The 27,760-nt window shown below is 35.7% G+C and overlaps 3 protein-coding genes across 7 annotated transcripts in view; 2 read left to right on the top strand and 1 right to left on the bottom strand.

The window, feature by feature from the left end:
* Flo2 (flotillin-2) overlaps positions 1-27,760 on the bottom strand; it is a 315,478-nt gene that overhangs the window by 184,634 nt on the left and 103,084 nt on the right. The window lies entirely within an intron of this gene.
* Positions 397-18,703, top strand: LOC138855663 (uncharacterized). Of its 2 annotated transcripts, none has more exons than XM_036371243.2 (2): positions 397-1,114; positions 17,826-18,703. In XM_036371243.2, exon 2 carries the CDS (start codon positions 17,852-17,854, stop codon positions 18,701-18,703), a length of 852 nt encoding a protein of 283 aa, XP_036227136.2. In that variant the 5' UTR covers positions 397-1,114; positions 17,826-17,851. The 2 variants fall into 2 exon arrangements, with proteins under 2 accessions (XP_036227136.2, XP_014090147.2); XM_014234672.3 differs by lacking the exon at positions 397-1,114 and adding an exon at positions 8,866-8,964.
* Positions 18,699-21,015, top strand: LOC106617469 (glucose dehydrogenase [FAD, quinone]). The gene is made up of 2 exons (XM_070110430.1): positions 18,699-18,833; positions 18,913-21,015. Exons 1-2 carry the CDS (start codon positions 18,717-18,719, stop codon positions 20,635-20,637), a joined length of 1,842 nt encoding a protein of 613 aa, XP_069966531.1. The 5' UTR covers positions 18,699-18,716; the 3' UTR covers positions 20,638-21,015.

Genomic DNA, 27,760 nt, shown 5'->3' with positions numbered 1-27,760 from the left:
ATACTCTGTAGCAACAGGTTGCGAGAGTATAATAATGAAAATTCCAAATTGGCCTTTCCATTTTGAACACAAAAGCTGCAACGAAGAAACCGGAATACCAATACACATATGTATGTATGCGTATATATGTACTTGGCAGACGTGAGCCAACGCCGGCCAGCTCATGCCAATGTAAAGCAGCAAGAGCCAATGTAAAACATAGACACGAATTGAAAGTGAGAGTGGGAGCGTCAAGTCTAGTATGTGAGTGAAGGCGAAAAGCTTTCGCCAACGCTACGGTTGCTGGCTGCGTGCTGGACGAGTCGATGATGGCCGTAACGATGACTCTACAATGCTTAGGAAATGCAGCCAATGAAGAGTTTTGAAATTACCGATCATTGGCCAAAGTGCAGCCGAGGAGTAAACACGCGCGGGCGGCGCTATAGGCAGACAGTGAAGTGTCGTGTGCGAAATGAAATCGAAATGAATACAAGAAACAGTGATAAAAGCAAGATATACATATACACATATATATATAGAGTTTAAAAACAGCTTAAAACTTTAATTGCATGTAGTGTAGTGTGATGCATAGGATAGTAAAAATTAATAACAACAACAAGGTACAATACTCTGCGCGCAAAGTAAACATAAAAAACAAATAAAAACAAACTAACGGAAAATTTGTAAGTTTCGGAAACGGCGTTCGAAAACAAGTTTCATAAATTTAACTCCAAATCACTTTGGGAATACCACGTGCAACATTTTACTTCCTTTGTAAAACCCTTAATTTAACAGAAATTGGCGTGTTTTCGCATGAGTAGTTAAAATTTAAATACAAAAATTTTCGGCGTTACGTCGCATGCGCGTCGCGTGCGTGACCAAATCGTGTTAGGCCTAACAAACGCACCCAAAATAGAAATTGTCAACTATTAAACGGTTTCAATTTAACGGCGAGTTATCGAAACACGGAAGGGAGAACCGTTTAACGGCGTCACAAGGTGGTGATATTGAAATATTTGTTTTAATTTGGAAAATATATATGTAAGCGAGTAAACATAAGCAAATATTTGACGGAAAATCCAACGCTATGGGCAGGACCACCGTCCGCTGAATAATTCTAGTTAGAATTAAGAAGGTAAGTTGGTGTGGTTTCCAAAAAGAATACTGGACAAAACTAACCTCATGTCGTCAGTAGTATCTAGGTGAAAGATTAGGTTTTGAGATATATGTGCTGCTGTTATTCTTCGAACAACATAAAACGTTTCCAAAGTAGTTTCTAGAAAACGATGAGGAATGTTGTTGATTATGTTAATTCGACCGTCGTGAGAATGATCGAGCAAACCTCTCAAAAGGCCTCACACTCAAAGCACGGTCCATATTAATGACAGCCGAGTTCATATTAGCTAATAAGTAAATATATTTTAGTTTAATATTAGTCAAATATTAGTGGGGAAATTACCGGCAGGTGCATTGCTACAAAGGTCACTGGATATATGAAGGCATGGACCACTACGTCGCAGAGGCTACTTCTGGTGCTTCTTTCTTCGCACACATACCGACGAGAGATATGTGGACAGAGAGAAGTTGCTGGAGAAGAGACCCTGTGAGCTTTTTCACCGATGGGTCGCAGCTAGGAGGGAAGGTTGAAGGGGAGTCTTCAGTAAGGAGCTCTCTCCGTTTTAGGCTAACGGACTACTGTAGTTTCTTAAAGGCAGAAGTGCCTGCTATTAATGTAGCACTAAACTTGCTGCTCCGAAGTGCAGCTTCTTTCAGGAAGGTGAGCATTCACTCTGACAGCAGAGCGGCAATACTAGCGTTGAGCTCGCAAGATGTGCTCTTAAAATACAGTACCTATCTACACTAAATATCTCATCAAGCTACTCATTATCTGTTTGGATGTCAGGTCATAACGGAATCTCTGGAAACTGAAAAGCCGATGAGATAACAAAAAGTGACCTCCTTACCCCGCTCTCATCGGGGTGGGAACGAGTTGGATCCCCGTTGACATCTTGCGTTCTAGCACTGGGCCTATGGACCACGCTTATGTTCAGCAGGCGTTGTCACAGTTGTATGGAGGAAGGTGAGATGGAAACATCCAGGCACATTCTCCTCCATTGTCCAGCTTTTACAAGACTGAGGTTGAAACATCTCGGCAGTCATATCTTCGTCGAAGGAGACAATGCCAAAACTGGCATTAGCCGTCTCAATAAATTTGTGATATACTCAATGCGCTTAGTCCATTTATGTTGGCTTTATGACCAATTTTATATGATCTTTACCTTGCTTAATTAAACCGCAACTCTCGTCGGTGGTGGATTGAATTACGGACCACTGGGTCATAAATCCCAACAGTCTCGGCTTCCATACAGACGTTGGTGTGTTATTATTATTATTATCTACCGATTTAAGGTTATCAACACACATCTATTGAGATGCGGATTCGGGCATTTGGAGGGTATTCCACTGCCCGTGTTTCCCTACTCTGACCACAAACTGAAGTCCAATAGATTCAAGTCTGGAGGAGAATATTGATGGAAGATCCAATGATCTCCATCTACCACGCCTACTAATATATTTTACTGGTTCATGGTTGTTTATCGTTTGCATCTGTTGAGCCTAATTTGCATCAAGCTGTCAGAAGATGACCCGTTGACCGACGGTAGGCTTTTATGTCGAGATCATATCAAATAAATCTTCAGATTGATCCGGTCAGTATGGTATAACTATTTCTTTTGATATCGATTTCTGCTTTCTATGGCTGAATAGGTGTGAACCACGCGACGACGATCCTCTCTCTTTCTGTCATCTACTGTAGACATTTGGGAAAAACGACAAATAGTGTGGTAAACAAACATTCTTAAATTATTAAGATTGTTGAAAAGGTCATAAATATGTAATTTTTTATGCATTTTAAACTTTGTAACAGAATATATGGCAAGACTTAGTAAAATACTCAAGATTGCCTGCCGAGGAATATCGGTTCTAAAAAAAATTAGAAGTCAGAAAAAAATTGTTTTTTAATGTTATTCGGCAACTGGTATCAAAACAAAGTACCTATGGGAGAGTAGTTCTGCATAACTCTAAGCACTAAATACCACGGTCGCCTGTTACAAATAAAACATGGTCACTTTAGACATATGTATATGTTAGAAGTATCAGATATTTGAACTGAATGATTGCAGAGAAGCTTTGACATTGTTTTAAATCTACATTCAAAAAGGATTAGCTGTTGTTGAGTTAAAGAAGAAGGCGATCTTGATTACATTACCGACATTAGCGGACTCCAAATGTTTGATTTCAGATTTTTTTTGTTTCGAAATCTTACTCAATTTTGGATGTTTTGAGACGCAGTTACAAATGTGAAAACTATTTTCTCAAGTATGTTTGGTTTTGGAATTATGCTGTTCTCGCTTCTGATCACGTAATGAAGTATAGTATAAGCTATATATTATAAGGTTATTTCCTAAGTATAACTTCAATATTTAGTGTTGACAGTTTTAGTGTTAATTACTGCCAAAAGACGTCCAGGCATGCTGTCTACCAGGTTCTCATGAAGCGATTATGGTATATTTTATCAGGAGACCTTTAATCTATTAAAAATCGCTTGTTTATTGTAATGTCAAGAAGATCGGTCGAGCTTAACATCCAAATATTGCCATAAATGCTCAATAAGATTCAAGTCAGGCATGATCAGCACATACTGGAGTTCTATCGATTTTTGTTAGAAATATTCTTTTGCAATCCGTCATGTTGTGCTGGTATATAAGTTGCGCTGTGGGCTCTAAATTTTACTCAGCATCTGCACGTAAGACTCTTCCGTTATTTTGCCTTCGACCATTATCAGATTTGATAGACCACTGTGGCTAAAGTTAGCTCAAACCCTCCATTTCCGAGCTTTATAGTGCTTTGGATGCACTTACTTTGGAGCCTATCATGACTCTTTCACTAACCTTTTTTCTGCCTTTCATATTTTTAAATTCAAATTTGCTCTGAGCACCCCAAATTACACAATCCGGCCTTCAAGTTCTTTTTGCCGATGAAAGGATTTCTAATCTTGTAGTGGCTGGATTAATCATCTTCTCGGACTCGACGCTGAATTGTACGCTCAGGAACACTGATCTGAAAACTCTGCTGAATAAATCGGAATGAAACAGTTGAGCCTTTCTTCATTTCCATTATTTTTCTTGTAACTTTTTATCACTATTTTGATTGTGGCTTTGCTCCTAGAATAGCATTACTAAATAAACTCTTATTAGTACATGTACAATTTTTTTCGGTTTTTGTTTTTCATTTTGAATTTTATATCTCAATGAAAAAACATCATTGCATTCTTTATAAATTTTCGATGAAGTTAAGCGTTTACTAGATATTCATCGTCAAACATCAATGCCAAAAAAAAAAGAAGAGAAAAAATGTTTGTAAATGTTTGGAAGAATTCTTCAAAAGATATTAACTTTCTTTTAAAATCGCCAGCACAATATACCATATCTGCATACAGAGCAAAACAAAAACGAAAAAAGTGCATAGTTCCTTCCGCTTTGTGTTCAGAGACAAGTTTAATGCACTTACATACATAATAATAAACCCCGTATCTTTTTTAGTATTACAGCATGTAAGTTCAATTGTGTAGCGGTTGGTTCGCAAAACTATCATTGCAACACTCGCAAGCGATTCTCCCAGCGGTGCACAAAACATACTTACAAACATATACGTATATATAAATATGTATATATTTAAGCAACAAATGCAGAGGAAGTGCAATTGCATATCCAAACAATGTTGAAATTTGCGCGAAATTGTTAGCAAAACAATAAAAAAATACACACAGTCTAGGAGCAGCGCCGCGCATGCGTAGCCGCACAAACGCGTTTAAGCACAATGCGAGTGCATTTAATGATATAATTTGACGTAACTAAACAGCTAATTTAAATGCAAATAACTTACTGCTTATTTTTTATGTATTTAACGCAACTCTGGCAACTCCATTGTTTTGTTCAAAGGAGTGCACTCGTTTACGCACTGTTTTGACAATGCTTGCAGGCAGTCGAGTGAATCATTGCATTAACCGATGCTTTGTATGCAAAATGCAGCTAACGGGAAGTAAGTGCTAGCAATTAAAGCTAAGCCATAAGAGTCGGTCGTGATTTGGGTGGGAGAAAGCGTGCCCAATCAGCCACTGATATTTCATATATTGCTTGTGTTGCAAGCCTGATTAATATAAAAACTGAAAAAAGCAAAGAAAAATATAAAGGAATTGAAATGATAAACCCAAAAATTAATTGCCATTCTAGTGCCGCAACACAGCAAAACCTCCAAATATTTGCTGAATTATTCACCACACATAACGTTTGTCTCGCTTTCTAAGGTATTTTATTGCCTATTTTACGCAAATCATATTTACCTATTTTTTATTCAACTCGCACCTTATTTGCGTGCATCACACTTTCATAAAAACATTATTTTCTGCTATAAAATTTCTTTATGACTACGCAAACGTTACATTGAAATAACCTCGGCATAAACGCCCAAGAGGTCGGGTCTAACGGCGTGCCGGCCACACAAACATAACCAAACCACAGTTCATCACCTTAGTGGTACTTTATTTTCGGCATAAAAATATTAATAAATGTATTCAAGTGCCTTTTATTTGTATGGTTTCAATAATTATCTGGGTAAATTTTGATGTTGCATAATGAAATAGCAACAACTAAGATAAATGTATGCTAAATATAATAACAATGGCTGACAATCGTAGGTTGTCAACGAAATAATGTCAAGTGTTGTATGGCTTCAAAGTTGAAAGAGAGCGGCGGAGTAAAAGCACACACAAAGCATTTGAATTGGAGTTGCCATATTTTCGCATTGACTTCACTCTCATTTGAGATTTACTATTTTTTTGGATGCTAGAGAAATTAAAGCAAAAAAAAAAAATAGCTAACTTCGGTTGAAGCTGCTACATTATAGCAATCCGATCTAAAGAATTAGATTCTTAGACAATACCCTATACCAAATTTCGTGAGTATATCTTATCAATGTAAAAAAACAATTTCAGCAATTGAACGTGAAATAAGCTACGATACGGCAGACTTCCGATCAAAGTCAATATTTTACGTTATGAGTTGGAGAGTACGAATAAAAGGTTCAAAGAAAGGTTTAAAGGTTAATATTATTTTGTCGAAAGTACTTAAAATAATTCAAAATCCAAAACCAATCTATATTTTATTTTTGAAGTAAATACCATTCATTTATTGTAGACTTTAATTCTCTAGAGATGAAAGCCGTCTCAAGTCTGCTTTAAGTAACGAAATGCGTTAAATTACAAATAATTTAGCAAGCCTTTCTTCCTTGCTTGTCTTTAGAAAGAATTCTAGTTTATCTTTTATGTTTGCATCGTAGGTCATTAACTCCTTTCAGAGCCATTACTGAGTCTTTAAAACTATAAACTAGTAACTAGTTTTAGCAATTAATTTGAGTTAAAAATTAAATTAAAAGTATTCCTTAAATATTGCTGCAAGATTATCTCGAATAAGCCCCGAATCACATGAGTACATAGAAGTCTCATGGGATATAAATTTTATATAATAAAAATCATTACATACATACAAGCAGTATAAATTAAAATATGAAATTAAAGTTCGTTTAATGAGTGTCGTTGGAATAAGATGAATGTAGATTTTATACATAAATGCAATAGCTGATGCATACAAATGCAAATGCTTACTAAAATTGTGCAGCCATAAAACGCTGATGGAAATGCACATACAATAAATCGGTAAGTAAGTATTATGTCGACGAATCACTATAAAAACAGTTAAATAGCTGTTAGAGATGAAACGTCAAAATATTTACAGCATAATTGCGCGTAAGTTGTCACAAAACGGGGAGGTGAATTTTGATAGTCACTTCATTTTATAGTCTTTAGGGTGTTGAAGTTCAATAAACTGATGTCTGCTAGAAATTTTGTTATGCAAATAAAAAGATATAAATAAATAAAAAGAAGAAAAAATATAAATTCATAATATAGTAAAAAACGTTCAATTCGGTTGCACCGAAGCTAGAATACCCTTCACAAATAGAGGATTTTCAATACAAGAACTTGATTTTAATCGTTATAGTGGAAATTTTCTTCAGATATTGTAGCGTTACCATGGAGCCGTCCTAGCCATATCCCAGCCGAGTTTCATGAAGATAACTTGTCCGATAAAAAGTTTTTCACACAAGACGGATATGGCTAAGTCGACTCAGTTCGTCTTGCTGATCATTTATGTATACATTTAATAGGATCTGCGTCGTGTCTTTTTGGGTGCTAAAAACTTCATGGCAAACTTACTGTGTGCCCTTACTGTTGGATCTTTTTAGGGCTATAGATTTTCCTAGAGGAATAGCCGTCAAAGTAAACGCATTTATTTAACACTTATTTTCAGCTTTAGCTTGGTACCGGTACAAAATAGTAGAATCTTTAACGAAATTATAAATTGGAAAACTAACTCGTATCGTTTTTGATGTATACATAAAAATAATATCGTCCTAAACTATTTTTATTATTTCTTTTATTCTATTACAAAAGTAGTTTATTTCGTGAGCTCGCAGAGAGTTAATATTGAACCGAAATATTTTATATCCTCTAAAATATTTAACATAGGCTGCTATTGTAGCCACAGAAAATATTTCGAACTTAACATATCTAAATGAAAGTTCTCAACGGGTAAAAACTCTGGTCCATTCCGATTACGATACAGTTAAAATAACAAATGACCGTACGAAGTCAGTATTGTTTATATAGTGACAGATAACTGTTTTGATATGAGTCAAGAATCTTCCGAGGACCTATGATTTTACCAACCATATTCGTACTCTTTTATGACTGAGAGCAGTTTTTCTATGGCAGAAATTGCATTCGGGCCTGTCTAACTACTACCCAGCTTCTGTAACGAAGGCGATGGTTATTCAGTGTTACTCAGCTTCCTCAGCTAAGGTGACCGCCGATAACTATTCATCATCACATTGGATAATAATTTGGCATTAACCAATCTGATTTGTGATGACATAATTTATGTAAAGGAAGTTCACACCATAGCTTCCTAACCTCAATGCAATGCTTGGCTTGAAATTTGATTGTGAAATTTGCAAATGTCGAACACCTGCTCCACAGCGGAAGTGTTGCAACAGTCTAAAAATCAAACAAACAACAAACAATAAAGAGTAACCTTACAGAGCTGTCTTAAAAATGAAAGTTTAACAACAATGTTGAGTGGGAAAAAACCTCGATTTCGTTTGATATTTGCAATGGATTAAAAAATATATATTTTATTGCAAAAATAACAATTTACCTCAACCAAAGTAATTAATTCAGTACAAATATACGAGTGTGTAGCCGAGCGCAAGTTGCTGCGGCGCACAACAATATGGCTAAAAGTCACGAGTGGACAGCCAAAATTGCGGCAATATTGTATGCACACACGACTTTGCAGACGCGACTATTGCAACAAAATGGGTATGTGGTAGCAATTATCACACACTGAGCGCCGATATGGTGGCCGCGCATGCGCTGCGTCACCGCTGGCTTGGCGTTAAACGAATGCGCCTGCCACATGGGCGCTCAAACGAAGTAGCAAAAAAAATAAAAACAGCGAAATAAAAGCAAAAAGCCAGTCAAAGATATAGGCAGTTGCTGCTGCTGCTTGCTTGCGGCTCTTTTGTGCGAAGACATATCGATTCTTCGACGCCGCGGCGCTTTGCTTGTCGGCCGCTGCGACTTTGAAGTCGTTGGGTCATTTTTTTAGTCGCTTTGTCAGCGGCTTTGCCAGCTAAATACGCGCTTACTTGCTGTTGCTACTGCAGCAGCAATCATGGGTGCTTGCGGCGCTCAGTTTCAATTGAGACGTTTAGGCGTGCAGGTCGTATACGTTACCCGAAGCGTTTGAAGCTTACGCAAACTGCAAATTGTTAATAAAAACCAAAAAAAAGTTTTCGAAAATATTTCGGGTAATAAAAAATAATAATAAAATGCATTAAAAATAAATTAATTAAATATAAGATTTATAACTGTTTGATAAGAAGTTCGAGTGTGTTTGTGTTGTTTATGAGCTTGATGCTCGCTTACAATTTTTAACTGTGCGTTAAATTCATATTAATAAAAACGAATTCACTTGAAGTTTATTCGATTTTCTTATCTGTGAGGTGAAATATTTGGTTTGTGGTGATAACTGTTAATCGTGAGCGCAATTAAAGCGCTGATTTCGTCGGTGCAGTGAAATTGAATGTTTTAAATAAAAATTTACTGAAAGCATTAATGGCATTCATTAAAAATTTAAAGCAATTTGATTATCAATTTGAGTTTCTTGAATTTATCGCTGTTTTCTGAACTATCTAAGTGGCTTAATATATATATATTATATATATGGTATATAAATGAAAAAAAAATACTTAGTTGTTGACATGTTGTTTTTAAAATAAAACAAGAAAAAACGTTGGTTAAGATTCAAGTTTGCTTATGCAGTATATATGGAAGCTATATACTATGGCACCGTTGCTTTGGACACTAAATCGTGTTAAATTTCGTGCAGTTATTTTGTCAAATAAAAACGTTTTCCACACAAAGAGTCGAGTTTGATCGTTCAGGTTGTATGGCATTATACGAGTATACTATAGTTGTTTGATATCGGCGGTTCCGACAAATGAGCAGCTTCTTGGTGAGAAATGGACTTGTGCGAAATTTCAGATCGATATTTCTTAAAATGAGGGACCAGTTCGCGTATATTACATACAAACAGACGGACATGGCTAAATCGACTCAGCTCGTCACGCTGATCATTTATATATAGTTATTGTTTATAGGGTTCTCGATGTTTCCTTCTGGGTGTTAAAAACTTCATGACAAACTTAAAAGGCCTCTGTAAGGTATACAAATGTGTGATTGATTTGTAGTGACATTTGAACTATTTGAGTATAATAAAAAATATATTGCATTACTGATCTGCGCTGTACAATACTTTGTTTAAATTTTCGGGATATTGGTTGCGTGACTATTATATTTTGTTTTATTTAAACGATGGAAACTTCGAACGATCCACAGATTTACTTGAACAAGAATAGCTGACAATAATAGTTACAAATACAATATAAGCTAAAATTTGTATACTGAATTGTACACATTTTCAGAAAATACATTGATTTGAAAGGACTACTATATATATGTACATATGTTTAAATTAAAGAAATTTGTGTGTGAAAAATTTACACTGTGAATAATATCTTCGAAACAAAAATTGCCAGAAGCGAAACAAATTTACTTATAATAAGCTCTCCTAATAAAGTTTATCTTCCACTTACCAAAGCTTACATTTGTCATAATTTAAGAGATATGTAAAAAAAACGAATATAGAGTCTAGAAAAATCATGGTAGATTGAAACCCATTGGAAGAGAAAGGTAAAATAACAAAAGTGAAGGGAAAATAATTTACGTGGGCTTTGCGGTTGGGAAGAATAGTGAGGGGTGGGAAGGCGTGTTTGAATTTTTAAGGACATTTTAAAGGTTAAAACAGTTTATTTGGATTTACGTTAAAATTACGGGTAATTAATATATCTACTACTCTTGTATTCACACCTTTTTCACATAACCTCAAAATTTATGTGAAAAATTAAAATAACCAATATTTTTATTTATTTTTATCTTTTGCAAAAAAAAAAAATTTTTAAAGAAACTTGATGAAAACTTAGCAGTTTATATTCCAAATACACGGTATTTTTTTCTTTAAGATATTTATGTTTTTTTCCTTAACTTGACTTAATATCGAAAACAAACCCGATTTTGAAGTCAACGATTCTCACGTTAATATATCACATTTTTTTGAAGATTTGGGTCGTTTTCTGCATTTTCTCAGAAAATTTACCATAGTAATGTATATATTTTTTACCATATACCCATCAAAAAGTGGAGTTTTCAATAACCATAAGCCTACCTTTAAAAAAATCTAATATTTTGACTGAAAATTAGGATGTTTTTTCAATTTTAAGTCGAAATAGAGTTTCCTTCTCCTTAATATTTTAAATAAAGAATACATATGTTTGAGACATAAGAAGGCAGGTTTATATTAAATTTCGTGAAAGAAAATTTTTGTTTGTACAAGGTAAATATAAAAACACCAAAAAAGTTGGATATTTGAAAAATGTGTTTATACAAAAGTTGTAGATCTTTTCATTACCTACTTCTTTGCCATATAATTTTTTTTCTATAAGACTCATAGTTTTACCGGAAATCGAGATAACCCATTTTTAACCTTTAACAATTTTAAATGAAATCACCCCTCCACGTTCTTTTACCGACCTCAGATCGCTCGTAAATAATTTTTCTTGCATTTTTGTCATCTTATTTTTATTTTCAAAGGGCAGAGATATTAAACTTTTTTTAACTTCCCGCTAAGAAAATTGAAAATTTTCTAAAAATCGGGAAGATATTGGTTTCACCCCATTTTGCAAAAATCGAGTTCTCAACAGATCTCGACGTTTTGAGGGTCGAGGAAGCTTCCCCGAACATTTTTACGATGATGTCCGTATGTCTGTATGTATGTGTGTGTGTGTGGATGTATGTGACCCTCTTATAACTTTTAAACGGCTCAACCGATTTGAATAAACTAAACGGCATTCCAAAGGGTTTCATTGCACTTAAATTTCGTGTGAGTTTGGACCCAATCGGACCAGTAGATTTTGAGAAATCTCAAAAATAAAAAAAATAATCGTTTTTTTCGAATTTCTTCCAAACGACTTGACCGATCGACACCAAAAACTAATCAGTTCTAAACCTTGAAAAAACACATCGTTTGCCGCAAACCGGGTCAAAATCAGTTGATTTACTTGCGAGATATTGAAAACGAAAAATTTCGAAGAGCTCAAAAGCAGTGAAAAAAGCGAAATTTGAACGTTAGCGTATGAAATTAGCGGGAAGTTGCAGGGATGGCCCTTGAGGCCTACCGTTTTCCACATTTTTATAAATGGCATCGCAGGAGCATAGTCACAACGTTTGAGACTTACCTCAATATATTTGTAGGGTAGTAAGAAAGCAGATAATGCTCCAAAAATTAATCGATAATCAGTTCAAATTAGTCCATAAATAAGTTACTGTTTGTAGGCCGATGTTGGGTTTCTGCAATTCTCAACAGGCTTATGCAGACATTGCAAAGATAAAGTGTCAAATTCCAATAATTTAAAAAGGCACCTCAACTCTATTGCAAAAGTGCCACAAAATACTGGAATATACATACGAGTATAAAGACTTGACAAGTGCTTCATTTATGGCGCTCAATAGCTGAATGCGCGCTTCACTCAACCAAAGACTAATCCAGTTAAGCGATAGCAATTTGCTATGCAATAAAGCTGTTAAAAACTAAAGCGTCACATTGACGCTGAATCATTTTGGGGCAAGTGACTTAGTTCGCCAAAAAGAGCGTCTACCCATTTACGAATGCGATTGCGTCAAAAAATGTCGTTCGCGTGTTTAACCTTACAAAGACATATTCAAAGTGATTTTGTAACTTGCTGCAGCACAATTGGCGTGCTGTAATATTGTGTAGATCGAGAGATAGTAAGAGTTAGCAGCCAATGAAAATAAAAATTATTTTACGACACCGGCAATAAATTGTAGCCAAATGGAAAGAAAACGAAAAATAAAGAAGCAAAGTCAAAATGCACCATGTAAAATTGTTTAGTTGGAAATCTTGGTATTGCAATGAGATGTTGACAACGAGCGCTTCCGCATGCGCAGGCGCATAGCACACATGCACATAGTTATGTACACATGTGTGCACAGCTTGGAGACACGGCTGCAGGAAATTCGAGCACAACCAGCAGTCAACGAGCTGCACTAAAAACGGACCCGCTGTAGCAATGAACTTGAAAAACGTGCTCCTACAGCAAAATTTCGCAATAGAAAACATTTGACAAACATAAAAATTACGGCACACAAGCGACACATTGAAAGGAAAAAGCATTTAAAATAAATATTTACTATATAAATAAAATTTTATTTCTTATGAGTAAACGTAAAAAAAAATTAAGAAAAATATATAAATAAAATTAAACAAGTAAGGTAGGGCTAGTACAGAGGAAACCGTACATTTTATACTCTTGTATATATGAGGCTCAAAGCGCGCGAAATATTGTCAGGTGTTGACAGAACTTTGTATTAAACATGAAAAACATTAACTTCGATTGCACCGAAGCTATAAAACCCTTCACAAATACAAAAGTTTCCATACAAGAACTTGATTTTGATCGGTCAATTTATATGGCAGCCATATGCTATAGTGGTTCTAAGGTATTTATTTAGAAAGTTGAAGTAGTTTTTATAGTTTTCAACATTATAATCATTATACTTACTATATGCGGGTTTTCCTCTATTTTCACCTTGTTTAAGGGTGAGCTCAAAAGGCTTGTTCTTAGCAATTAGATTTATTGTGATATGTACACCAAACTTAATAAAGGAAGGGGCTCCCACTTTTTAAAAAAATTTAAACCACAAATGCCCCACTTTACTGCGAGTCGCTGTATCAAATTACAGTTTAATATCTTCCTTTGCGGATTAGTTATAGTATTTCATGGGTTTTGGATTTGTGGGCGTGGCAGTGGTCCAATTTCACCCATTTGCAATAACAATCTCTGTTGGGTGCCAAGGAATATGTGTACCAATTTTCAGTAATATATAGTATTTTTTCTCAATTTAGCACGGACGGACAGACAGTCTCTCGGAATTCAACTCGTCTTGCCATCCTGATCATGTATATATATAACCATATCGAACCGGATTAGTTTTAGGCGTTAGAAACCATTGTCAGGCGAACAAAACTATTATACTCGTACTATCTGTTGCAAAGTGTTGCGTGAATATAAAGATCATGTATACATATTTCTCAATGAAAATGAAATTTCAATTGCGACGAGTGCATGAAAGAAGGAAAAAATAAAGCACTCTAAATTATACCACGCATACAGCGCGCGTCAATTTCCAACAAGTTCGTTGTTTAAGTCTTTTGTTTACCACCGCTGCGCGGCGTTGACGTTGGCGATGGATAACGCGTGCAAATGAGACAATCGATAACTCTGTTGTTAGCACTGTTAGTGTGGCTATTGCTTCAAGCAATCAAAAAATAGTTATTGATCTTATTATTGTATTTTTCATTGTTGAAGTTGGTGATTCTCTTTTACTAAAAATTTTTCTGCCTTTACTATTGTTTACTTTGAAGCGCAGTGCAAAACGGTGATCACCGAAATTATCATAAGCTCTTTGAAATAACGCTAGTTGTTACATTTTTTTCAACAATCGGTGACTGTTGCTGCTGCTGCGCATTGTTGACGAATAGCCATCAACATTATCGCGGCATATCGACAACCCATTGTGCGCGCGCGCGCATTTGCACACGCAATCACATACATAAGTGGCGAAAGAAAGAAAAAATATACCTTGCTTGGCCCATTTCTGGTTTATGAGTTTCTAATGAGGAAACGTGGTGCTTCAATAATTTCGCTGCCTTTTACATAAAAGGCCCAGTTTGCAGCTCGTTCGCGGTTTAATGAAATTCAAAAATATCTCACTCATGCGATTTTGTTGTGGCGCTGGATAAAACACAAAACCAAGAAATTATATGTAAAATTATAAAAAAAAAATATTAAAAAAACTCTGCTGGAGCTTCTCGAACATATTGGCGTTATATTTTTTACTGAGTTTTCATCGAATGGTCGGCACTTTTGTCTTAGTTTCAGCGCCGACGTTGATTTTGTTGGCTTGTTGCACGCGATAAAAATAAGATTGGCATTTAACAACAATTTGAATCAGATATGTAAATAGAGAATTAGCGGAAATACAAATACAACTACCTTACTAGATTTGTTGCAAATGTTGCAGAAAATACAAGTGGATTGATATATTCAACAAATTTAATTTGAATTACGTAATCTGTTAATGAGTAACAACCAGTTGCTGTATTTTTATAACATAAACTTATTATTACACTGCTATTTTGTAAGGCTGCTGGTATATAGTTGCTGGTCTACTTGCCCTGGCTACTATATCAAGACTTCGCATTGCATATGACTACTGGCTGCATATTTTCAACAGAAATTATGAAACGAAGCAAAGGTGAGTTTTAGAATTCACTTTGTATATTTTGTTCAATTGAAAACGTTCGTAAATATCAAAAAAGTTACACGAAATAGGACAAACCTTTGGTTGCACCGAAGCTATAAGGGGGTATTCTGGTTTAGAAGCCCGAATTTTTGGCTCTTTTTCAGACCCGTTAAAACAAAAACAAGAAATATGTTTACGATATTTTTTTACCAAAAAAAAAAAATTTTCAAAAAATTCCAGGCCGGCATAGTGGGGCCTGATGAAAAAATGGCGTGTCCTGGTGTGCAGGATATCAGGACTCCCAGTAATCCTTAAAGAGGAAGGATGTAGTTATAGCATTACGAGAGGATTTTGGCTGTTAAAGCTCGTGCCGAAATGACAGTCGATTTGGTCGGCACATCACAAAATGAGCTGTAACTCCGAAAATAATTGAAATTTCGTATCTGTGTAAAGAGTTATACTACAATAATATCCAAAAAAAAAAACAATATTTTTAAATTTCTAAACTAGGATACCCTCTTAATATCCTTCACAGTGCTTGTTTTATTGCATAAAAGGGTATAGAGTAAAAAGATCTTTATCTTGATTTTGATCGATTAGTTTGTTTGGCAGCTATATGCTATATTGGTCTAATCTGAACGATATGTTTGAAGACTAAATCGATGCTTTTGGCAAAAATCCACGCCAAATATGGTGAAGATATCTTATCAAATAAAAAAGTTTTTCATACAAAGACTTGAGTTAGAAGGGTCAGTTTGTATGGCAGCTATATGCTATAGTTGTTTGATATTGGCGGTTCCGATCTTGTTAAGTAAAGAACGTGTACAAAATATCATATCGATATCGCAAAAACTGAGGGACATTCCAAAAATCCTAGCAAAATTAATATACCCAAAGGTCAAAAATAATATAACATAATATATTTTCCTTAAATATATTGAATTATCCAAAGCTCAGAAAATATTGTAAGCAACTAGTTTTGAGCAGTTACGTGATTTTAACATTTCTGTATATTATATATAATAAGAGCTGGTAGTTAAAGATAATAAATAACAAGGGGCGACTGGCTACTGAGATCACCTGTCGATAGCCATTAATCTATTCCATTTTTTTTCATTCATTTTCCAGTAAGCCCATAACAAACATATGCTTTCAAAGTTTTTATACTTTTAAAGAAAAACGAAATTTTTTAACTTTTTCCAGTGCTCATTCTTTTGAGAATAGAAATATTCTCCTGTGACCAGTTTGGTAGAATATGGATGCAATTTGAAGTACAAAAGTTTCTATTGGTTTTATGATCTATTGTAATATAAAAATATTTTATCATTCAATCTATCGAATTCTATAAAGGTAAATGGTTTTACAAACAACGGTTATTTGCATTGAAATATTTTACTCTATGCAACATATTTTAAGTGCCTTTATTACACTAGTTTGTAACCCGTTAGTTATTTAATTTCTTTTGTTATTCTCTCACTTCTCTCTACTTTCTCAACCTCCCCGACCCTACTACCAAATTAAACTTAAGGTTAAGGAACTCGCTTTACCGATTGGTTTCCGTAGATATAACAAATAAGTTGTTCAATATCCATGAACTTCTTTGAATTGAAATCACTCGATAGGGACCTTTGTCAAACTGTTTCAAAAGCAAATTGACCAAAGATTTAATCGACAGATTCATAAAATTAGTTTTTTTGTTTTATAATTTGTAAATCTACACGTGATGAGTCAGTTTTAGATTTGATAAGCAATTGGTAAAAGTTACTCTTTGTTAGAAATTTTTTTAGAAATTTAGTTGGGTTGGAACCATACAGGAGACTCAGAAAAAACGTGAACGAAATGTTTTTGACTGAAGACTTCCAGAAACACCTCAAAGAAAGTCGATGATCGTGAAAAGAATTCACAGAACCACTTTTTAAAACATCATATAATAAACAGATTTTTGTTATGAAATGGAGCGAGTAGTAATACGCCATACAAGAAGTCGTTAGAATTAGAAAGCCCACATATTTCTCTATCGGTTCTTAAATAACTAAAAGCATAAACTTCCTTGCTTAAAAAAATGTCTAGAAGAAAGACTAACTAGCCATACCAAGGGGAGATTAATAACTAAAACTCATCAATCTCAGGTGAACTTAAAGTGTGGGGTTTTATGAAAAAATCGATTTTTCTTTTGTTCATTGAAGTATATTTTCCACGGCCGACGGATGCGATAACGGTTCAAATTCAGCTTGAGCTGAGAAACAAGCACTTTATTAGTTTAATAAAACATGGCAGGCGAAAGAATCTTCGGGCAAGTTGCTCCAAGAGATTGACTTACAATCATCACAAAAATAAACATCAATTTAATAAACCAATTTTTCAAGGAACTAGACTTAAGCAGGAAAATCTAATAAAAAAAATATACATAAATCAAAATAAATAAATTGTGCACGTGACAAACACCATAATATAACATAATAATAATAACAATACCATTTCGAAAAACTGAGCCGTAGGCCCTGGCAGCCAGTGTTCTCTTTATTTAGACAATATATTTGTATACTATATCTCAATTGAATAAATAAATAAATAAATAAATAAATAAAATAAAACATGGAAGTAAACTAGAAGTAAAAACTCAGTGAAACTCTATGCTCCCAACATTTTCAAAAAATTATTTCTAAATTCTTGGCTTATTCATAATTTACCAATGTTTAAAAAGAAATGTATTTTACTTTTATTATAGCTCCCTATATTCCACCTAAATAAAATATGGGACAGGAGATATCTCAGCAAAAGAAATGCAGCATTATTAGTCGACACAAAACACACCAACAAACACCGCAATCTCTCCAACCGCAACCACAACGAGGCGCAACAAAAAATCTAAAACCTTCCACTAATTTCACAACGTCCAACGGCAAATACACCAGACACTCACAAGAATTCCAAAGCGTCTACGCACCTTCCTCCAATATCTCGACGACCTCTTCCAGCTCCACCGACGACGAGCACTATCGGCTACGACAGAAATACAATCTGAATAAGCAAACTTATGAGAAATTCCGAGCGTCGAAAAAACTCAGTCTCATCAGCAGTACCACAGATCAGAGCACTAGCACCAGCAATTCCGCGTCGACCAATAGCAGCTCATCTACCTATCAAAATTCGAAATCCAGTGAACCAACTTATAATAACATCGTGCGCAAACCGTCACAACATAAGCGCAAAAATTCTTCGAGCACCGATAGCGGCATCTACTACGCCTCCTGTCATTGCACCTCTTCTGTCTTGTCTTCATCAGCTACATCCTCTTCTTCGCTGTGCTCGACAAGCGCCTGTGGCTGCTCCACTTCATCCAACCAATCGCGCAGCTCACTCGATCAAAAGAAAAACTATCTCTGTAAACATTTGTATATAAAATCGTATCTAGATATTTTGGAGGAAGACGAGAAGGCGCACGCTCACTTCAAATCGGCTAAACCGGGCGGCATACGCAATTACAAACCGAAAATTTTGGGTGAAACCGCGTTATCAACCAGTGCACCACAGAGTACAGGATTTAGTATCAGCAGCAACAACTTAAAACTGCGTGAGAAGTGTAAGGAAGATCCGTGGATTTGACAATTACTGAAAAATGGCATTTGGCACAATGACATCTTTGCTTGGAATGATTCCCCTGTTAGCGATCGGCATGAACTACTATCGTTATCAAAGTATCGATCCAGAGAACAGAGTGCAGGAGCCGCAAATGGTGAGTAGGCGCCCATTTATGTGCCAAGAAATCCATTATAACCTAATATTTCTCTATCTTTATCTCATTATTTCACTAGACGCGTCGCCAATATGACTTTATAGTTGTTGGTGGCGGTTCTGCTGGAGCAGTCATAGCCAATCGCCTGTCGGAAGTACGTAACTGGACGGTTCTATTGCTCGAAGCTGGCGGTGATGAGACCGAGATATCAGATGTACCCGCGCTTGCTGGCTATCTACAGCTCACCGATTTAGACTGGAAGTATACGACAACACCTTCACCTACGCGTCAATACTGTCAAGCGATGAAAGGCGACCGCTGTTTTTGGCCGCGTGGCAAAGTACTTGGTGGTTCCAGTGTGCTCAATGCTATGGTTTATGTGCGTGGTTCCAAAAATGACTACAATCACTGGGAATCACTCGGTAATCCCGGTTGGGGCTATAAAAATGTACTTAAATACTTTTTAAAATCGGAAGATGTGCGTAATCCCTACCTAGCCAAAACCGGATATCACGAAACTGGCGGTTATCTAACTGTACAAGAGTCACCTTGGCGCACACCGCTATCCATCGCCTTTCTGCAAGCCGGCATGGAAATGGGCTATGAGGTGCGAGATATAAATGGACAGCAGCAGACCGGTTTCATGCTGACACAGAGCACTATACGCAGAGGGTCGCGTTGCAGCACCGGCAAGGCCTTTATCAGGCCCGTTCGTTTACGTAAGAATCTTGATGTGCTGTTACACGCACACGCCACTAAAGTGCTCATCGATAAAAATAAGCGCGCCATTGGCGTTGAATTCTTAAAGAAAGGGCAAAAAAACGTGGTTTTTGCGCGACGTGAGGTGATATTGTCAGCCGGCGCTTTGAACTCACCACAACTGCTGATGTTATCAGGCATCGGACCTGCCGATCATCTGCAAGAACATGGCATCAATGTAATATCAGATTTACCGGTGGGTGATAACTTGCAAGATCACGTCGGTTTGGGTGGCCTAACCTTTGTGGTGGATGCGCCACTCACGGTCACACGCTCACGCTTTCAAACCATACCAGTCGCTATGGAGTACATTTTGCGCGAGCGCGGTCCTATGACGTTCTCCGGTGTGGAAGGTGTTGCCTTTCTTAATTCGAAATACCAAGATCCATCAGTTGACTGGCCAGACATACAATTTCACTTTTTACCCAGCTCCATAAATTCAGACGGTGGCGAGCAGATACGTAAAATTCTAAATCTACGTGATGGTTTCTACAACACCGTCTACAAACCGTTACACAACTCTGAGACCTGGTCTATCTTGCCACTGCTACTGCGTCCCAAGAGCACCGGCTGGGTGCGCCTCAATTCACGCAACCCATTACAGCAGCCCAAACTGATACCCAACTACTTTGCTCACCAGGAAGACATCGATGTGCTTGTCGAGGGTATTAAATTGGCCATAAATGTCTCGAACACACAAGCCTTTCAACGTTTCGGTTCACGACCACACAACATACCGTTACCGGGCTGTCGCCACTATGATATCATGTCCGACGCCTACTGGGGTTGTGCCATTAAACAGTTCACCTTCACCATATACCATCCAGTGGGTACATGCAAAATGGGTCCCAGCTGGGATGTCACCGCTGTCGTAGACCCCCGCCTGCGTGTTTATGGCGTGTCCGGTATCCGCGTAGCGGACGCAAGCATCATGCCAACCATCATGAATGGCAATCCCAATGCGCCGGTCATTATGATTGGCGAAAAAGCGTCTGACCTCATAAAGGAGGATTGGGGTGCGCGGCCGCCATGGCAGTATGGCTAAGGCACTCAACATGAATGCAGCCATGCGTGCTTTTTACAAATTAACACTTTCGTTGTTCCATTTAGTGTTTCATTAATGCTTTCGCAAACTATGTGACTAGTCAATTTTTCTACCATTTTTAAGTTTTACTTTTTCATTCGTTTGCTTCGAAATAAAAGCTATTATTTTTGTTATTTTTATTTGAAATTTGTGAAATTATTTTTAAGCTGCCTACATCAGTAAAATATTTGATCGCCTCATTGTAAATTCATCGCTGCCTACTTAGGTTCGTCCATATTTTTAAGACTTACGCGCGTAAGATACAAAATACAACTTATTAAGTTGTATATTTATTTATTAATTTAGTTTACAAATAAAGATACCATTATAAGATATAAATATGAGAAAAACACTATTTGGAGTATTTTAACTGATGATTCGGGGAAATGAAAGGTGTGAACGCGTTTTGTTTCAAATGAATCATATGAAGACCGATAAAAGTGAACGGATTTCTCTCATCAATCACCTTGTATTTTTTTTTATTGAAACGTCTAGTACAACACATAAGTCCGAAATATTGACGCCGCAAATGCTCCCTCCCTAACTTATAGCTCACGAAGTCAGGCTGTTCTGTTTCCACGCGGTTATTTAGAGCTAATGAAGTTAATTTGCTATGATGAGGATTCATTTGAATAAAACGAATTAGGAATTTATTGGTCTTCATCCTCTTAAGAGTCACTCAAAAGATCTTTCTCAGTATAAAATTTTGAGAGTATGTCTACAATCTTAGACCCCAAAGAACACTCACCTTGCTCAATGCTTTCCACATCACTCGAAAACTCCATGAGATGTTCCTCAACTTCACCCATCTCATTATCCGATGTTAGATGGTCGACATCATCGGCATCAGACTTTTAGAATATGATTTTGCCCTTCGTGAATCCTTAGTTGATCTCCCAACCTCTTTTTGCCAGCGGTTCGCCCTTGTCAATAGCAGGAAGATCTGCAACGTGGCCGTTTTAGATTCCACACCAGATTCTGCTGCGAGGTCCTCGAAAGCCTTAACGAAATTCCATTCCGTATGTATGACGTTAGCGGATCCGGATTGCTTAATAGCACGTCCAATGCTACGTTTGTCAGCGCAGCTTGCACCCCTCTCCATTGGGCTCTGAGAGTTTTTCCCTCTGGATCACTTTCAACCAGCACGCCAATAATAATGTGGTTCGATTTCGGAATGATTTTACGAGTGTCACATGTTTTAATCCGACTTTAAAATCAGCCAATCGAGTGCGAAATTAAATTTAGTACTTTCCACCATTGCAATATAAACATAACGGTTAAAGTTTAGAAAATTTTATGTTTTGACCACATTTAATAAGTACCCCAATGTATGAACAAGAGTTTACGTTTTTAAAGGAAAACTGCTTGCGTTTCAGCCTTTTGGATTAATTTGTAGTAAACCAATTCCAAAACCGCATAAGAATTTCAAATCGAGCAGCACACAAAAACTTTTCTCAAGGCAGAAAATAGCATAAGATCTTCCAAATTCTACTAAAAGTATAAAAAGTCATCCTAAAATTAACAGGTTATATCGATTAGAAAAGATAAGTATAAGATCTTGTATGGCAGCTATATGCTATAGTGTTCTGATCTGCACCATTTTTTCGGAGATTGTCGCGATGTTTTGTTTACATATATACTTTATAAGGTATCCGACGTTGCCTTCTGAGTGTTTTCACTTCGTGGTAAACTTAGTATACCCTGTTCAGGGTGTAAAAAAGGAAGTGCTTGGAATTACACTGAGAATTTTATTAGCGTAACCACGATAGGAGTATAAATATTGATCAACTAATAAAAGTTATGGTATTTCTTCAAATTTGAAAATTTAAAACCTTAAAACTGCAAACTTTCAGAATAAATTAGTATTAATAGCTGTATTGAAAAAATACTGAATTAGTATTTATAATAGTGGAACAATTTGCGTTTTACATATTGTTTTCAAATTAATTACTTATATTTAAAGCTTTAAAATGCATAAATCCACTAATAAAACGCCTAAAAGTATGCAATGAGTATAAGAAGCTGACAAAAGACAGTGCTGTAGTCAGAATATATTCACATAGGAATTCAATTTGGAAATTGGTAAAAATCCGTAACTTTATTTCTTTCCCTATCTATTGTACTTCTAACCTTACTTTAAAAATATATACTACAATAGTAATGACAATAAGTAGAAAAAATTCAAATACGCAACTTGGTATTTTTCTCAGGGAAGTTTAGTGAAAGTGTTGAATAACAAATTTGTATGGCTTACATACTTAAAGCCAGTGCTGGCATACACAACTTCTGCAACAACGTTTGCAACGCCAAATCAACTGTCTGTGAGACACCCAGCATATCAGCGACGGTCTCAAACTCAGGACGGCCTATGTGGTAAGCGTTGTCGTAAGCACGTAAATAATATGCACTTACCCTTATACCCACCATACACCACCGCACCTTTTTGACGTAAAATTTATAGCTTATTCAATTATGAGAAGCTTTGGACATGCCTAAAGCTCCTGTGATGAGTGTTGATGAGTGCATTAGCCTAACAATGAGTGAAGAGTGGGCATGACATTTAATGTTTGCTTTTCAGCAAATTTCATAAGTCCATAACGGTAATTAGCTAAGATGCATTGGTGTGCTCAGCGCGACGGCAAAGCGGCTCATTGTGTGGCGACGGTGTCAGCCATTGGGTGTTGATCACGTCACTTCCACTGTTTCGAGCGTGATCACCTTGACACGCCTACCTACTTGTATGTGTGACAGTTATACGCGCTGTCAAATTATGACATATTCACACTTTTTTTGTTGGGTTGAATAACTGAGGAAAGAGCTAGAATTTATACTTTTTGTCGTAGTTCGAACTTTAAGTAGCGCGTTGGTTAAGGTACCGAAGATGGCTGAATTTCCAAAAATTTGCGATTCGAAGACTTACCTGTAAATACAAAGAAAGGGTACATTTTATTAAGACAATAAAACAATTATATTTATGTATGGAAATAAATCTATTTATAAGCAAAAAATATTTAACATTTACTTTATACACTTATTTTTAATGTGCTTCTCCTTTACTTCACTAATTACTTCGAATAAGGCACTTCCGCAAAATTTCGCTTGACTCCCATTTTGCAGCCAGTCAACAATTTTATGTAAGTAAAAGTCAAAAGTCAAGCCATTTTCTGCCGCTTATGGACTAAGTCTAGTGTGCGCGCAGATCAGTCAAACATCTTTAGTAACTCGCGTTGCAGCACTGATCGCGGCGGATCACTGATCACAGACAAAGTAGTGCAACTACGACGACGGAGTAGCAGTCGTTGAATGACCGTTAACCAACAGCGTTCGGACAGCTGATCGCAGGCACCTTTTGAAGTAGTTAAAAGCGTTGCCGGATAATTGGTTGCGCGCCAGTTGATGAATCACGAATCAATCAAGCGTTGAATTTAATGATATTATTAACGGATCAAATGGTGAAGCGCACTCATTCACCAATCAAGGGATTAAGCGGAAAATTTGCGCTAAATTGAAATAGTGCTAACATTTATACATCAATTTAATACCGCCAACAATTGTAGGTGGGCGCATAGTTAGAGGTAATTGTGAGTTTACGGCAGAGGTCCATGGAAGTAATTGAAAAACGGCAAACGGAAAAAGAGGCAATAAAAAGAAATAAATGCATAAACAATAAATGGATGGATAGGTGGTCAAATAAGCTGAGCTATAAAATATTTGATTGATTTTTATTTTAAATCTGGTAATACAACTTTAACCCTCTTAGGAAAAAGTAATTCGCTTCAGAGCTGTTCGAAAACAATAAAAGTTTCCTTTGTTTCAAAAAACTGGATCAATCGTATTCGAGTGATTACAGAATAGGAAATGCTTAATTAATATCGATTCAGTTTCGGGGTTTTGTCACCCAATTTATGAGTTATCAAAAAAGACACAGGAAAAATCAAAAAACTAAAAAAGTGGAAGCATTTCGGTAACCGACTAAAATACGATTTTTATTAACAAAAAATGTATGTTTCAGAGTGTTACCAAAATGTATAAGAACATTGAAAATTTAGGGAAATATTCAAGCTTTTACAACGAAAGCTTCTTGAAAAATGTCATAATACAGTTTTCCATAAAATCGATTCAATTTTTTCTATTGAAAGCTTCCTGAAACATTACACAATAAAACTTTCAACTATTTTTTTAGCGAAAACTTTCCATAAAATCATACATACATACATTTTGTTAGTCCAACCTTTGCATTGGAGCCTTTCATAAAATCGATTCAAGCTTTTACATTGAAAGCTTCTTATAAATTGCATAATGGTTTTGACCTTTTAGTTAAAACTTTGCATGGAAGTTTTGCATAAAATCGATTTAAGATTACATTGAAAGATTTTTGGAAAAATGTATAATGGTGCTTTCGACCATTTTTTAGTGCAACTGTGTATTGTAGCGGACTTTGAGTCTTATGAATTTTGATTTGATTACCTCAACTTATATACAATTTACTGTATATATTTATTAGACTTCTTTATTATAATTATTTTTAATAACATCTACCACGGTGGTGTATGATTGTTATATGGTTTTTAGTAAACGCTTTCCATAAAATCGATGATTTTGTAATGTGCTTTAGCTTAGCAATAGTGATAAGTTTCATTTTTATATTTACAATTTGATACTATTCATAATCTGAAAGACTCAATTTTTATTTAATAATGTCTGGCGACTATACATTATATTTTTATGTCTAGTATTATACGATTTATTGTTACATCAATAACTGCCGGAGCACTAGCTGAGTTTTAATGAAGAGACAGGAAAAAATTGGAAACAATATATGTATATGTACACCAGTGTGCGAATTTGACGTAATCGAAATGTTCAGGTAACTTTGCATAAAAAAAGAAGAAGAAGAAGAGCAAGGAAGCGAACTTAAACAAAGTATTAAAAGTGAGCTGAAATCACCAAAGTAAAGCGCTGTCAATATGTTGGGTATCAAAACAAAGTAAATCCACATACACACCTACTTGCATGTGAGTATTAGCAGCCGCCATCATACGCCATTGTTGCTGAACAAGTCGTTTTACCTGTTGTCTGCTCATCCCGCTCCCTGGGAATTTGGGTCTGTAAAAGACAACATTTATCGTCTACCAAAAAACTGTGTATGATCCCAGCATCGCCGTTAACTCCACAATGTAAGCAATACTACGACGTAATGACAACAACAATAAAACCAACAACTATAACAATACGCAATGCAAACAATAATCATGCATATTGTCGCGCAATCAGAGAGCTGCTTGGCAAATGATTGCAACAACAGCAACATTCACACACATATACACATAACATACATATGTGTAGCACATGAAAGATTTATGTACGTGCATTCACTCACAAACAACATTGACAGCAGATAACCAAAAGCTAACGAAACCAAAATTATTCGTAACACAAGCCGTTGATAGGGGTACGAAGCAGCTGAGGTTGTCAACCTAAAAGCTGCTAAATAACCAAGTGCATATGCATGTAAATTAGTAATGGTATGACGAAAATAGCGCGCCAATACGTATAAGTATGCTCTGTGACCCAGATAGGCGATTGCGGGTGCTGACTTCAACGCATCCATAAGTTTGGTCTCGACAAAAAGCCGGTTCAAAGCAGCACCACACACACGCATAGACTTGCAAAAGCATATATATAGTTATTTACATATATATAACTCTTTCATTTGGTAAAATACGTGGGTAACCAAATATTTATGGGGATTTAGAGATGTTGCTTTTATTTTAATTTAATACTATTTTAATGATATAATATTTTTGAAAAATATGTATTACATAAATGAAATAAATAAAATATTTTATTAGTTAAAACAAGAAAAAATGTTAGCTGTAATACGCTTCATATATACAAACGATTCCAAACAAGAAATTGATTTTGATCGGTGAAATTTTACTGCAGTTATATGCTATAGTGGTCTGATATCGGCCTTTCCGAGAAATGAGCAGCTTCTTTTGTAGAAAAGGACAAATTCATTTCAGATCGATACCGCAAATTCTCAGAATCTAGTTCGCGTATATACATACAAACAGACGGACATTAAGACGGGCATGGCTAAACCATCTTAGCTCATCATGCTGATCATTTATGTATATATTTTATAAGGTATCCAACGTGTTCTTCTGGATGTTACAAACTTCGTGGCAAAATTAATATAACATATTTTTGGAAAAATCAATGAAAATTACTTGTCAATATTAGAGAGACAGCAGTGGCTCTTATGGATCAACTCAATATGGTACGAAGCGTAGCGCCATTAGAATCGGATCAAAAAAATATAATTTATACAATAATTTTCAGCGGTATTTTAGTGCGAACATATAAAATGATTTAATAAGTAAATATCAAAAAATCACCCTTCCGATAATATTTAGCTTAAAATTTATTTGATTTCGAAAAAAACCAACTTCTAATATGCAGATATAAATGTGAAGTTCGGTACTACTCAACAGAAGCTAATTTTTTTAATAATCGAGCATAATTATGTCTTTTGTTTTTTGGTATAATAACCATTCTTGGACGTCAATCACGACATTTGTTCGTTTAAATTCGATAAGTGAGATTCCTCTGAATGGTCCATTCTTATGTTCGATCGGGAAAAACATCAATGAAGTGAGCTACAGAGGTAATTGTAAAATTTTGTATTCATCAGTAGTAAAAAAATTTTTTGTGAAAAGTATAAATTCAGCTACTTATGTAAAATCAGCAGTAACCTTCGTAAGTTCCCAAGCAATGTGGTGTTTACTTCGGACTACAGTAATACACTACCGGTAAAATGATTGTGATGATTTTCGCTTATAAAACTAAAAATTTTAATAACTAATTCAAGCTTAGAAAATATAATTACGAAGCCTGTAAGTTGTTTAGAAAATTAAATTTTTAAATAATCGATAAATAAAATTTTCTTTGTAAAACAAGAACAAATATTCGTTAAAAAATAAAATCGTAAGTCCTCGTAACAAAGTTATCTTTTTAATCATATATGGTAGTTATTTTAGTAAATTGATTTCAGCAATGATTAAGTATTTGATAAACTCAC

Source organism: Bactrocera oleae, chromosome 5 (genome assembly GCF_042242935.1).
Source record: "Bactrocera oleae isolate idBacOlea1 chromosome 5, idBacOlea1, whole genome shotgun sequence".
Classification (NCBI taxonomy): Eukaryota; Metazoa; Arthropoda; class Insecta; order Diptera; family Tephritidae; genus Bactrocera; species Bactrocera oleae.
The sequence above is the reverse complement of the archived record's forward strand: the minus strand, read 5'-3'. Positions and strand labels throughout refer to the sequence as shown.